At 52.7% G+C, this 12,521-nt stretch overlaps 7 protein-coding genes across 7 annotated transcripts; 4 read left to right on the top strand and 3 right to left on the bottom strand.

Annotated features, from left to right (window-relative positions):
• Positions 1–65: 65 nt before the first annotated feature.
• NUU61_000929 (GNAT family N-acetyltransferase) lies at positions 66–824 on the bottom strand (the record flags this gene model as incomplete). Its single annotated transcript, XM_056651512.1, has 2 exons — positions 66–701; positions 753–824. The coding sequence occupies 2 exons, from the start codon at positions 822–824 to the stop codon at positions 66–68; spliced, it is 708 nt and encodes a 235-aa protein (XP_056516362.1).
• A 536-nt stretch (positions 825–1,360) lies between these two features.
• Positions 1,361–2,240, bottom strand: NUU61_000928 (uncharacterized protein; the record flags this gene model as incomplete). The annotated part of the gene is made up of 3 exons (XM_056651511.1): positions 1,361–1,597; positions 1,720–2,130; positions 2,193–2,240. 3 exons carry the CDS (start codon positions 2,238–2,240, stop codon positions 1,361–1,363), a joined length of 696 nt encoding a protein of 231 aa, XP_056516361.1.
• Positions 2,241–3,759: 1,519 nt separating this feature from the next.
• Positions 3,760–5,256, top strand: NUU61_000927 (uncharacterized protein; the record flags this gene model as incomplete). Its single annotated transcript, XM_056651510.1, has 2 exons — positions 3,760–3,817; positions 4,334–5,256. The coding sequence occupies 2 exons, from the start codon at positions 3,760–3,762 to the stop codon at positions 5,254–5,256; spliced, it is 981 nt and encodes a 326-aa protein (XP_056516360.1).
• Positions 5,257–6,476: 1,220 nt separating this feature from the next.
• Positions 6,477–7,790, top strand: NUU61_000926 (uncharacterized protein; the record flags this gene model as incomplete). Its single annotated transcript, XM_056651509.1, has 5 exons — positions 6,477–6,642; positions 6,717–6,726; positions 6,797–6,950; positions 7,018–7,299; positions 7,371–7,790. 5 exons carry the CDS (start codon positions 6,477–6,479, stop codon positions 7,788–7,790), a joined length of 1,032 nt encoding a protein of 343 aa, XP_056516359.1.
• A 521-nt stretch (positions 7,791–8,311) lies between these two features.
• Positions 8,312–9,502, top strand: NUU61_000925 (mannosyltransferase complex subunit MNN9; the record flags this gene model as incomplete). The annotated part of the gene is made up of 2 exons (XM_056651508.1): positions 8,312–9,424; positions 9,482–9,502. The coding sequence occupies 2 exons, from the start codon at positions 8,312–8,314 to the stop codon at positions 9,500–9,502; spliced, it is 1,134 nt and encodes a 377-aa protein (XP_056516358.1).
• Positions 9,503–10,127: 625 nt separating this feature from the next.
• NUU61_000924 (Zn(2+) transporter YKE4) lies at positions 10,128–11,492 on the bottom strand (the record flags this gene model as incomplete). Its single annotated transcript, XM_056651507.1, has 3 exons — positions 10,128–11,071; positions 11,142–11,292; positions 11,358–11,492. The coding sequence occupies 3 exons, from the start codon at positions 11,490–11,492 to the stop codon at positions 10,128–10,130; spliced, it is 1,230 nt and encodes a 409-aa protein (XP_056516357.1).
• Positions 11,493–11,672: 180 nt separating this feature from the next.
• Positions 11,673–12,439, top strand: NUU61_000923 (nucleolar protein 16; the record flags this gene model as incomplete). Its single annotated transcript, XM_056651506.1, has 2 exons — positions 11,673–11,800; positions 11,863–12,439. The coding sequence occupies 2 exons, from the start codon at positions 11,673–11,675 to the stop codon at positions 12,437–12,439; spliced, it is 705 nt and encodes a 234-aa protein (XP_056516356.1).
• Between the last annotated feature and the right edge of the window lie 82 nt (positions 12,440–12,521).

The following is a 12,521-nucleotide window of genomic DNA, read 5'->3' as shown; positions in this document are numbered from 1 at the left end:
TGTACTTTGAACATAGACTCCAAGAGTGCAGATTGACTTGCTTCGCTGCTTTCTTTTGAGCAGTCCTACCTCGACATCAACGCATCCACGACTTCCCGCTTCCCCTCAGTCCAGTCATCCCAGCAAAGCGAGAGATAAACCGTATCCCGGCCCCGATCCTGCTGCTCGCCATACACCGGTCCATTTCGTCCATTATGTACTTTCCCCCGCGCCTCCGCGTCAGGAACCACCCGATTCCATCGCAAGATCCCCTCTTGCTGGAACCCCATGCGCTGAGCCGCCGCCAAAGAGGCCTTGTTCGGGGGATCCGCAAGCCACTGCATCCGTCGAAGACCCAGGCCTCCTTGCTCGGGACTATCCATCGCATAGTGCAGTAACAGCCCGACGGCATGGGTGGTGACGTGCGTCCGCTGGTACGGAGGGAGGATGATTATGTACCCGACTTCGGCAGATAGATGGACTGCTGAGGCACTCATGTAGGAGACCATGCCGGCGACCTCGCCGTCTGGGTCCGCGACAGAGGCCGGTTTTCGTTTGTCGATCACGGCGAAACACTGCACTGATGACTGCTGGTTTACGAAGTCGTTGATGAAGCGCGAGATAAATTCTTCCTCGCTTGCAAAGGGCCCTATGGACATGTATTGGTAGAGCTCTGGGTGGTTGACAGAGCCATGGAAGTAGGGGCCTGCATGTTTGGTTGGCTAAAGACTAGTCAGCTAGTAGATGAGAGATGTCGTCCTGCTCGAAGTTACATCGAATGGAGTGAGTTTCACGGCATCATTCTCTAGCTCCCGCACGGGAAAACAGAAGTTGGGACTGGTCATGGTGTTAGTACTGAAAGTTGTCTGTGTGGGAAGGTTGAAATACACTGTCATGCGGAGGGGCTCTGACTCGTGGTTTGCGGGGGTCCCGAAGGAGACAAGGGCGCAATTTCTTTTTTTTTTTCTTTTCTCGACGTAATCATAAACTTCATAGTTATATAGGATATTTGAATAGCCGAAATATTGTTGAGCATTTCGACGTGAAAATCCATGAAGTATCGAAATATCAACATTAAAATATACCTCACAGTTCGCTACCTCTCGGACAACAATTATATGCCACGAATCTATGAAACATTCAAATGGGGCTGGAAGAGCAAGTTTCAAAACTGGCGCAAGCATCAATTGACATCGGATCATTTGATTAAATATCGGTAATGACAGAAATTCGCCAACGGCCGAGCTTAAACTTCAGCAGAGAACTCCATGTATTGACCGCAAGCTTCCCTTGACAAGACAGTTTCCAAACTAGGCATAATTTATGGAATTCCAAAAAGCCAAATCAATATTTAATGGAACAGTGCAACTGTGTAGATAGATCAGTATGGCTTGATACGCTCACTGCCTGGTATTGGGCTAGGTTGACTCACCGTACAAGTCGACTGCCCTCTCCAGGCTGGAATAACCTTGGCATGAGGTTTTCTCCACAGCCACACTCCAATGTCCCTTATGGAAAGCCTGGCCCGCCACCGCACCCCCTTGGAGCACTTTTCCACCACACGCTGAGCGCCATCGGCAATGTCGCGATAGGAATGGAGGGTCTTCGGTTTCTTCGCCTGTAGATCAACAGATAAAGGAGTCAGTAACCTCACCCCAGTGAACAGAGGTTATATGCAATATCAAGGGATTGACGCACATCGTTGCACCACCATATACCAGAATTATGTGAGCAGCTCACGCGTCCACACTTCCTGGGCCCTGCCGCACTGTGCGGGCGGCCCTTGAGCCGACGCAGATACCGTATACCATTCCGGATGGCCTTTGTGCTGGCCCGGTCTCTGCGAGGGACTTTTCGAGCGCATTTGTACTTGCTGCCGCGAAAGTTGGCGGCCGTGTCCATATTGTCATCCGTGTCTCTTTCTTCAAGATCTCTTTCTTCCGGGTCAACGTTCTCTGGCTCGAGGTCGTCGAGCGGCATCCCAAATTCAATGGCATAGTTTGGGTTGAGCTTTAGAAGCTGCGCGTAGACTTCTTCGACTGTTCCGTTTAGAATCTCTGTTGGTCCGCCGGGATGGACCTCCACTTCCCACTCGGGTATAAAGACATCGTAGCCTTCTGGGACATCGGGGGTGTCATCAGCGCCATGGGCCTGGATGTGATGGGGTAAGTAGTGGGTTCATATAAGCTGCGATGGAAATCATGGATACAAACAATGGCAATGAAAATAGCGAACAGGCTTGCAAGTATTGGGACACGCATTGTAAGGATAGAGCTGATGAACTTTTGTCGATGGATCTGGAATTCTCAATGCAGCTCAGAGCAAGTGAGAGATTGCGGGTTGTCAAGCGGCTCTTTTAAACCCAAATGCCATAGCATTTGCCTTCGAGTCCCACCTATGTACAACATGATCAAAGTGAATTCTTCACACAGAGTCACCTATAGATATGCTTTTTCGCATCTGATGCGGGGACTAGCGTCCGTAGGACATACTACTCTGCGGCGTAGCGACACTTGTAATACAACTTTTGGAAGCAATGAAGATCGGAAGAGTGGAGTCTAATTAGGTTGAATCTAACAGTAGTCTGGACTAGATTGGTATTAAATGAGATATTTGCACTTCACTCTGGGCTTTACTGGCTAAATAAAACGATATCTAGATACGCCAAGTAGAAGTAGGTCATGAGCTGGTTTTCTTATTTATTTTTATTTTTATTTCTATTTCTATTTTTCCAGCAAGCAGCGAGGCTCAAAAACCGACTAAATGCAGTGATCCAATCCACGAAAGAAAAAGAGCATATAGGCCATGTTACCTTCCCATCAAGTAGGGCTGTAAATTTGGTACCAGCTTCCTTGACTATATCAGCATTTATGCTTTCTAGGGCATTCCTATGGCACCATGTATGGCATGCAATAAGCATAGGTACCTTGGTAGATACTCCGGCCCTTTGCATGCAAGTTGTTTTCCTATTGGTCCTGGATGGCATTCCAACCACTCCAGTACCACAGCCATGATGTCTACGGAGACTAGAAACTTGTTTACCCAGGAGCTATCTCAGATGATAGCAACTTACCATCTTGGAAGTGGAGGGGCATGAGTGGAGTCAGGGCTGGATATTGGGAATCTATGTACAAATCAAAATTTTTCTTGACTCTCCAGAAATAGTCTAACAAATCAGTAGAGGTCAAGACCTTCTCCACCAGAACTATCGGAAAGTTGTGCTGCGGGGACTCCCATGGACTCTGCAGTTGACCGAAGCAGTCAGACTATACAGGGGGGGGGTGTGGCTGTCATACGGGTATTGCCAATATAGTCAAGTCACAAACTGATCGTTTCTTGGATGCTACTATATAATAATGAGTTGTGGATCATAATATAATAATTCTCCTTTCTAGATAATACAAGAGAACAAGAAAGAAATCAATCTAGACAAGAGGGGCTTTCTGTCTCGGCTACAGTCTCCGGGGAGCACGCAGGGCCCCAATCAGCACGCGTGGCTTTCTCCCTCCTGGCCCTCTCATAGGGGTGTCGCCTGATCGACCTGGATCCTCCCGACTGAAATCCCACTGTGACTGGTTGACTCAAAAAGAGGACGTCACCGCGTGGGTGTATCTGTCAACGCATGACCCCGGTCGATCAACCGGCCCTGGTCTGTGAGATCTTCCCTTTTTTTTTTTTTTTTCTTCTTCTTTGGATGATGGATGATCCCCCTCCCGTAGAGAGTGTGATTTGAAGAGCTTGTCACCTTTTCTTGCTCCCATGCCTTGGAATAGGAGAGCTATGGTCACCGGGAAGTTGCGCGTGGAAAAGGCCATGTACCTGGGACGTGGTTTCACAGGTGCCTGGAAAAAAAAGAGAGAGCTTTTTTTAAATCGCTGCTCACCCTAGAAGAGGATCTCCTTTCTCTATTTCCCGTACTTTCTAGAATTTGATTTCAGGCTGGGAGTTGATCGTTTTCTTATAATCAAAATCCACTCCAAACATATGGCAAAGACACAGTAAGTCCAGGGCCGATGACGCCAGGCAAGTGGAGCCCCCCGCAAGACGACGATACACTAACCAGCGCAGATGCGGAAAAAGCATTTGTCGGACTCACCTCCTTTTTCCTTCTCTTCATCCCCTTCATCGTCCTCATCCTCGTCCTTTTATCCCTCTTCTTTGAGCAGTTCTTCTCCAAGTAAGTCTCAACGTTCTTTTCTTTCCTCACGGGTGTATTTTCCCCGTCCACTATCATTGGCCTTGGGGTTCTACATTGATTCCTTCGCTCTCCCCATTCCCATGCTCTCTTGGAATGCATTCTCCACTTGAATGGTGTGGCATTCCGGGCTTGATGATGCTGACCCCCTACGCGTAGGCTTCTCATCAGAGTCTCGTTCGCCAACCCGACCGCGAGACCATCTGGAGAGTCTGATCATCAAGCACGGCTACCCCACACCCATCTCACTATCTTCCCTGCGTGACTTGACGACCACCTCGTCGACATATTACCCCCCTTCCCCACGCTCACGTCGTGCTCGTCTCTCGGACTCCCCTCCGATCGTCGCCCTGGGCTCGCTTTCCCTTTCATCCACGCGACCCATCCCAATCCCTAGACGACCCGAACCAATCTACGACGATTTCCCGGTGACCCCCCTCACGGGACGATTCGAGAAAACCGACTACTTGTACGACTGGGAACGGACCTCGGTGTCTGCCAAATCACGACACGCGCCGATCCGATCGAGCCGTCGGATCTGCTCTCGGGCCCGGCCCTCATCAAGCATGCGTTCTGAGAACTCACCCTTCTACTCCCCGGTTGCTTCGCCCACCATGTCTCCACGGCGCCCCAGCTCTCCTCAGCCGTCGCGCTCTCGCACCCAAAACTCGACCAAGCCCGTGTCTGGATTCAATCTTGGCAGTTTGCCCCGGTTTCATCCTGCAGTCTATCAACCCGGCACCCCTCACAATGCCACCGGCCAGCCACCGTCCCCGCGCCAGTCTCGACAAAACACCTACCGTCCCACGACGGGGTCGCGCGACCTGATGTGGCAGTACCGCGACTCCAAGGATAGCCCGTCTGCCCCACGACTGGACCCTCTGCGCAGCCCTGGTCCTGTCACGCCCCTGGCACTCGAGGCTGGTGATTACTTGGCCAGTGGCTCAACCGCATCGGAGCGTGTGCCACGAGAGGCTTCCGCTCGGGAATCGGGCCCACCGCCGGACCTGGTCGAAAAGCTCATTGCCCGCGAAAACGAGCGAGCTCGCCAGAAGAATCGCAAGTCCACCAAGAGCCGGTAGCAAGGCCGTTACGTCTCTATGAAGACCAGGATCTTTTTTTGCTGCTGCATCAAGCACGGGTGTTTGTCTTTTTCGGTTCTATTCTTTTCATTTGAGCCAAGATTTGGTCTGGTTCTTCTGGCTTTCTCCACGTTTCTGGTTTCGTTCTGCTGTTTCACTGGCGTTTGGGGGCATGAAAATAAAGTGCGAGTCCAAGGATGGATCATCGCGCCACGCATGGGGTTTCTCTTTTGTTTTCTGTTTTCTGACCAGCGCTTGCATCACATCATACATCGATACCCTCTGTTTATATTTCCCACTAGACAGAATGCCTAGAGTAGCCAGGATACAGTCCATTCGGAATCTGGGAACTATGTTCATGTCTAAACTTTTCACACAAAATAATAAGTAAATAAAATCAAAAGATGCAAAAAGGCAAAAAGACAAAAAAGTTCGCCAGAGGCTATGAAATAGTCCTTTACCAGCAGACCCCCAATGGGTAGGGTAGGACGAGTTCCGAACCCCTGAGCAAGGCCTATTTCGATCAACCCAGGTCTCCTGCCCTGAATGGAAGGCCCAGACACTTGCCAACTAGACTACTCGCCCGGAGTTGATGATAGTGCCGCCTTTGATCCCTCATCTGTTCACTTTGTCCATAATTAGAGACGGTCGAGTCCTGCACATGGCATCTTTTGTTTCTGCTATCCAAATTAACTTGGGCAAACCTCTATATTGGTTGTCCTTGGGTTCTCTTGTTTCTCCAACGCTTCGAGGCTTGCAAGCTTCTGGAGTAATGTGAAAAAAAAAGTCATTGTCACTACTCAGATTCACCTAATACTATGGGTTATTTCTCTTTCCTGAATATTGTTTAGTCTAAACATTGACTAGTGATAGAAACAACATTTCCATTACTCTGCCCGTTTTGATGATCGATATTCATGCCTGAGGAATCAACACCCGACTTCGGAGCTGCGCCTTTCCTCCCCGACGCCGTGCGGGGCCCAGAATAATTTGGAGATGCGCAGATTCTCTTTTCATTCTCAATAATTTCTATCTTTTGTTCTATTACAATCCTCCCCAAGTCAACAAAAAAGCCCATCGCACATCGATAGCTCACAGAAATCGAATTCCTTCCTTCTCGGTCCTCGTCCCCGTTCCCAGTTCCGACCCTTGCGCGCGCGTGAGCAATCTTCGCTCGGAGGCGTCTGGGACGCATTGGCGCGAGATTACACGGTCACATTATGTCATCGGCGCAGGCGCCCTTGTCTGCCTCTACAGATTCTGAAATGACAGGGTCATTGTCGAAGACTGGGCCGAGCAGTGGGAACACCGCGCCCGCGCCGACTGGCAAAAAAGATTATCGAGGGTTCGTGGCCGGAGTCTTCTCCGGGATTGCGAAGCTCAGTGGTGAGTCTTCTGCTTTTGATTTGCTCTGTGCGTTCCAAGTGATTCGTCGCGGGAGCTAACACCTAAGTTTTTAGTTGGCCATCCGTACGTCTCTATCACTGCCATCGCTGACTATCCTCCGGTTGCTCGTATTGACCCTGTGTGATATCGACAGATTCGATACCGTCAAAGTCCGTCTTCAGACCAGCAAAGATGCGCATTTCCGTGGACCACTCGATTGCACGTTGCAGACCGTGCGGAAGGAAGGATTTCGGGGGCTGTACAAGGGCGCCACGCCTCCGCTGGTCGGATGGATGGTGATGGACTCAGTGTGAGTGTCACGGTTCGACTATGGTGGACTAGCTTCCAGACTACTCGGTTCAATAGCTGATCTAGAACCGCAGCATGCTGGGATCCTTGACGCTGTACCGACGATTACTTCTGGAAAACGTCTTCTCCAAGCCGCACCTTCGCGCTTGGATGCCCTTCTCGCGCAGCCAGTCAGATCTTGGCAGTCTCCCCAGCTTCGGGCATGGAATCGCCGGCATCATGGCTGGCACGACTGTCAGCTTCATTGCCGCGCCGGTCGAGCACATCAAGGCCCGTCTACAGGTGCAATATGCGGCCGACAAGACCCAGCGCATGTACAGCGGGCCCATTGACTGTCTTCGCAGGATGGTAAGTATCCGAGCGTCTTTTTAGACTCTGCATCTTTTTTAATATCTCCCGCTGACCCTACCTGGATTTAGCTTGGAACCCATGGCATCAGCGGCGTCTACCGCGGTCTCTGGGCCACAGTTCTTTTCCGCTCCTTTTTCTTTTTCTGGTGGGGCTCCTACGACGTGCTCACGCGCTATATGAAACAAAATACTTCGTTGTCTGCGCCCGCAATCAACTTCTGGGCCGGCGGCATCTCGGCCCAAGTCTTCTGGCTCACTTCCTATCCGTCTGATGTCGTGAAGCAGCGCCTCATGACTGACCCGATGGGTGGTGCGCTCAACGATGGGGAGAGACGGTTCCGCGGATGGAAGGACGCGGCCGAGGCCGTGTGGCGCGAGCGTGGGTGGAGGGGGTACTGGCGGGGATTTCTCCCGTGCTTCCTTAGGGCGTTCCCGGCGAATGCGATGGCTTTGGTTGCGTTCGAGGGAGTCATGCGCGCCCTGCCGTAAATGACTGATATTTACTACTGACTTGTCTGAAAAGATTGTACATAGATCGAGATGACCATGGCAAGTCTATAGATTTGATTTAGAGGCATGTGTATATCAAAATTCTAGGTCCCTGGCAAATGAGTGCTGTATAGTCCGTACGGAAACTTGGGTAAATCTGCCGGAACTCTAAGGTCAATGTCCAATTAAAGGAACATTCTGGTTGTCTTGCAGTCTGTGATTCGGCCGGGCTTTTGTGTATAGAGACAGTTGTTGTGTCTGGTCCACGGAGATAGATCACATACGGTACCTGACTTGGAACTTAATCCGGCCACATTGAAAGATCATTATAATTCAGTTTGCCATATCTTCTTCTCTTCTTTTACATCCTAGAAATACATCCCCGTGGTGACGGAGGAATCACCGGCAGAGGCGGATAGTCTCTGGCGTGCCTCAGGCCACAAACTCTTGATATCAGCGGATCAGGCCTGGACCAACGCAACACCTTCCACCTCCCGCAACTTCATTCGGTCGGAACGGCCATGGCCGTCGCACTTTCGATGCGACGCTCGAGTCCAGCCAGCCTCATCCTGGCCGCGCTGCTGACATTCGGGTTCATTTGTGTTCTGCTGCGCCCCTCGTCGCCGCCCGCCGCAGCCGCGTCGTCCTCCGAACAACGCCAGAAAGACGCCGCCGAACACCCTCTCTCCCCGCCGACCAAGCCCTTCTTCAAGTCACAGGCCCTCCGCAGCGATGGCGTGCAGGCCGCCCCACCAGTGGTGCACTACAACCTAAACAACCTGACCAGCACGGCGGAGTCGATCGCGCTGAGCGAGCGAGTGCTCATCCTGACGCCGCTGGCCCGCTTCTACTCGCAATACTGGGACAATCTAGTGCGGCTGAACTACCCACACGAGCTGATCTCGCTGGGGTTCATCGCGCCCAAAACCAAGGACGGCAATGCCGCCGTCAAGGCGCTGGAAAAGGCCATCGCCCGCACGCAGTCAGGCCCCATCGACAACCGCTTCGCTAGCATCAGCATCCTCCGCCAGGACTTCGATCCACCGCTCTCATCGCAGAACGAAAAGGTCCGCCACCAGCTCTCGTCGCAGAAGGTCCGTCGCGAGGCTATGGCCCGCGCCCGCAATAGTCTCGTCTTCACGACTCTCGGGCCCAGCACCTCGTGGGTGCTCTGGCTCGACGCCGACATCGTCGAGACCCCGGCTTCGCTGATCCAGGACCTGACCAGCCACAACCAGCCGGTCGTTGTGCCCAACTGCTACCAGCGCTATTATGACTCCAATTCCAAGCAGTGGGCCGTCCGTCCCTATGACTACAATTCCTGGATCGATAGCCAGCAGGCTCAGACGCTCGCCGACGACATGGGCCCTGAAGATATCCTTCTCGAGGGTTATGCCGAGCTTCCTACCTACCGCACTCTCATGGCCTACATGGCTGACTTCAAGAGCTTGAATCCCCGCCGCATTATCCCACTCGATGGCGTGGGCGGCACTGCTCTGATGGTCAAGGCGGACGTCCATCGCGATGGCGCCATGTTCCCACCTTTCCCGTTCTTCCACCTGGTCGAGACTGAGGGCTTTGCCAGAATGGTTCGGCGGTTGGGATATGCCGTGTTCGGGCTGCCGGATTATTTCGTAAGTGTTTGCCCCCTGCATCTTCTACTATTATTCCTTTTGCTTACAGATCACCAGGTCTATCACTATAATGAGTAATGAGGATCGTTTTCCCATCTCCTTCATCCACATGTCATCCCCATGCCTCATCCTTCACTTCATCTCTCTCGGTGTTCGTGTGGTTCTTACTTCCCGTATTGCCGGAGGTCTTTCATCTCCAGGGACTCCACCTTTCCTTCTCTTCACCCATGTATGATTTAAAATATTTTCTGGGCCTTGGTTCATCGGTCGATCAGGAGTTGGTTTTTGGAATGGCGTTTTCAGCTTCGTCTTGAATTGATCTTTTTACGCGTCTGGTCCAGTATTTGTGGTGTTGCTGATGAGATAAAATGGGGGAGATGGACAAAAGCATAAGAAAGCATAAGGGTCTTGATTCCTATACATCGCATTTCAAATCACAGGGGGCATCGATATGCCATAACTATGCCGCGAATGACATCTATGACTCTACAATGAGGGTCTATCAGCGGCAGCTTTGATGGCGCCAATTGCATGTTATGAATCCACCTCACCCAATCGTACCTAGACATAAACCCAAAGGGCTCGAGGAGAACCTAGTCCCAGGAGATGCTACGGTACTCAAGTCAGCAAGCAGCGTCCAACAGAGGTAAAGCAAAAAAAAAAAAAAAAAAAAAAAAAAAAGGCAGAAACAATAAAGAAAAACTCACGCAAGCATAATCCCCGCCCCAACAGCAACAGCCGCAAACTGCACCAGCGTCTTGCGCACCTCGACACCCTTATCCTTACCCGTCTCCAACAGCTCCGGAATAACAGCAACAGTGCCAACATACAGGAACGTGCCGGCCGTAAAGGGCAGCAGCATATCGCCCCAGGTCAGACTCGTACCCCAGAGCCCAGAGACAGCAGCAACATCCTCCGAGAGCGAGCCATTGCCACCGAGTTCCTGCACGGCAATGCCAATCAAGGTGCCCAGGAAGGCGCCGACGGCAGTGACGAACTGCGCGCCCATGGCCTTGCGCTTGGAGAAGCCCGACTGCACCAGCAGCGCGAAGTCGCCGACCTCGTGCGGAATCTCGTGGAAGAAGACGGCAACGGTGGTTGTGGCGCCGATTGTTGGCGAGGCGTAGAACGACGACGATAGCGCCAGGCCGTCAGTGATGTTGTGCGTGAAGTCTGCGATCAGGTTGAGGTAGCCGCCCAGCTTGACGCTGGGGTTGATCTCCTTTTCGGGCTCGGGTTGGTTGGTGGAAGAGGAGGAATTTGAAGAGACGCCGCCGGTCTTGCGCTGTTTCAGGTCGCCCGCCCCGGACTGCGATTTTGTGTCTGAACTGGTCGTCGCGGCGATGGGCTCCGGGTGCGCATGGCCGTGACTGTGGTCGTGGCCGCCTTCGCCACCTGTTGCGATCCGCAGTGCCTTGTCCATGGCTACGAACGTGAAGAAGCCCACCATGATCCCCAGGCCCAGCAGGAGGTTCTTGTTCGGCTCGACCATCACGAAGCTCACGTGCTCGGGCGAGTCCTCGCCCAGGAATATCTCTGGGAGCAGGTGGAACAGCGTGTCGCCCAGCAATCCTCCCACGGCGAAGGCGACCATCATCGAGAGCGAGGAGGGGTCAATGTTGGGCGGGCATAGGGCCAGAAGAAAGTCTGAGACAAAATGTTAATACCCAAGTTTATGCCGTCAAGTTGGGGGCTCTGCGAAGGGAATTGTCCGTACTGGGCGGGCCGGAGATGTACAACGTCGCCAGCAGCGCGTTCACGGCGGGGCTTCCTGGGAATAAAACAGCGAAGATCCTCGCCGTGACGCTGGTGGTTTGCGGGGCGGTGGCTCGCTTGTGCTCATTGAGGGATTGGACAAGAGGGCAGTTCTAGTAAGATCGGTTTCTGTGAGTAAAAAGTATATGGAGTTCCTAGGCATCGCCTTCTCGCGTACCTGCAATTGCTCCTCGATCTCAGTCACCGAGAGCTCCCCTGGACCAACATTGGCGGCGGCCAAGGCAGAGAACAAAAGAGCGCCAGTCGCGAGCGCCAGGCCCGTTCTCTGCGGCGGAAAGAAACGAGCAGCCATTGCAAGAATCGGTGTTGAAAAAAAGAACAATCAGGTAAACACGGGGTGCCGAGAGGCCAGCTTGTGTCCCGTGGGCTTATCGATTGATCGCCGCGGAACAAACACGCCAAGCTTCTGCAAACTCCAAAAAAGTTTCGATTCTGCTCACAGGCGACAAACTTACAACCCTCACAACCAGCCATGGGGAAGATTCTGCAGAAGAAAAAGAACCGTTCGGGCCTCTCCAAGGCCCGACCGAAGAACAACCGTCTCAAGAGCGGTAGCAAGAAGATCAATGTGCTCGGAAACGCCATCATCGCTGAGAACTGGTAATGCGGGACAGCCTTTTCATCTTCCTTGCGGAATAATGTGCTAACATCTGAAATGACAGGGACCGCGACCTGACTCTCACGCAAAACTACCGGCGGCTGGGCCTAATCCACAAGCTCAACGCCCCGACTGGCGGCAGCGAACGACTGCCAGGACAAGAAGATCCCGCCGAAGCGTCGACATCGCTCCACATCAACGGCAGCGCCAAAGCAGCCTCGCAGATCAAGCTCGGCGAAACCAAGGTCGAGCGTGATCCGGAAACCGGGAAGATTCTGCGGGTGATCCGTGAGGAAGACGAGATTGAGGTTGCGGGTCACAAGCGACGCCGCGCGAATCCGCTCAACGACCCTCTGAACGACCTCTCCGATAATGAAGATGAGGATGCCCCCGCGTCGGCGGCTGCGGACTCGGTGATCATTCAGCAGCTTGAGCGCCAGGCGGATCGAGAGGGCGAGACTGTCAAGGCCAAGAAGCCTCGGCATCTGAGCGCGCGTGAGGAAGAATGGGTTCTGCGCTTGGTGGAGAAGCATGGCGACAATATCTCGGCCATGGTGCGCGACCGCAAGCTCAATCCGATGCAGCAAAGTGAGGGCGACTTGCGGAGGCGGATCAACAAGTGGAAGAAAAGCCAATTGTGACAAGGGTCCTTTTTCTTCTCCTCTTCAAGCATTTGGTTTGGGCGAGTTCGGCGTTTGATTTCGACTGCTTCTGACGGGTTCG

This window comes from Penicillium alfredii (genome assembly GCF_028826965.1).
Source record: "Penicillium alfredii strain IBT 34128 chromosome Unknown utg000001l_segment0_segment0, whole genome shotgun sequence".
NCBI classification, from domain to species: Eukaryota; Fungi; Ascomycota; class Eurotiomycetes; order Eurotiales; family Aspergillaceae; genus Penicillium; species Penicillium alfredii.
This window is presented reverse-complemented; position numbering and strand designations above follow the sequence as displayed.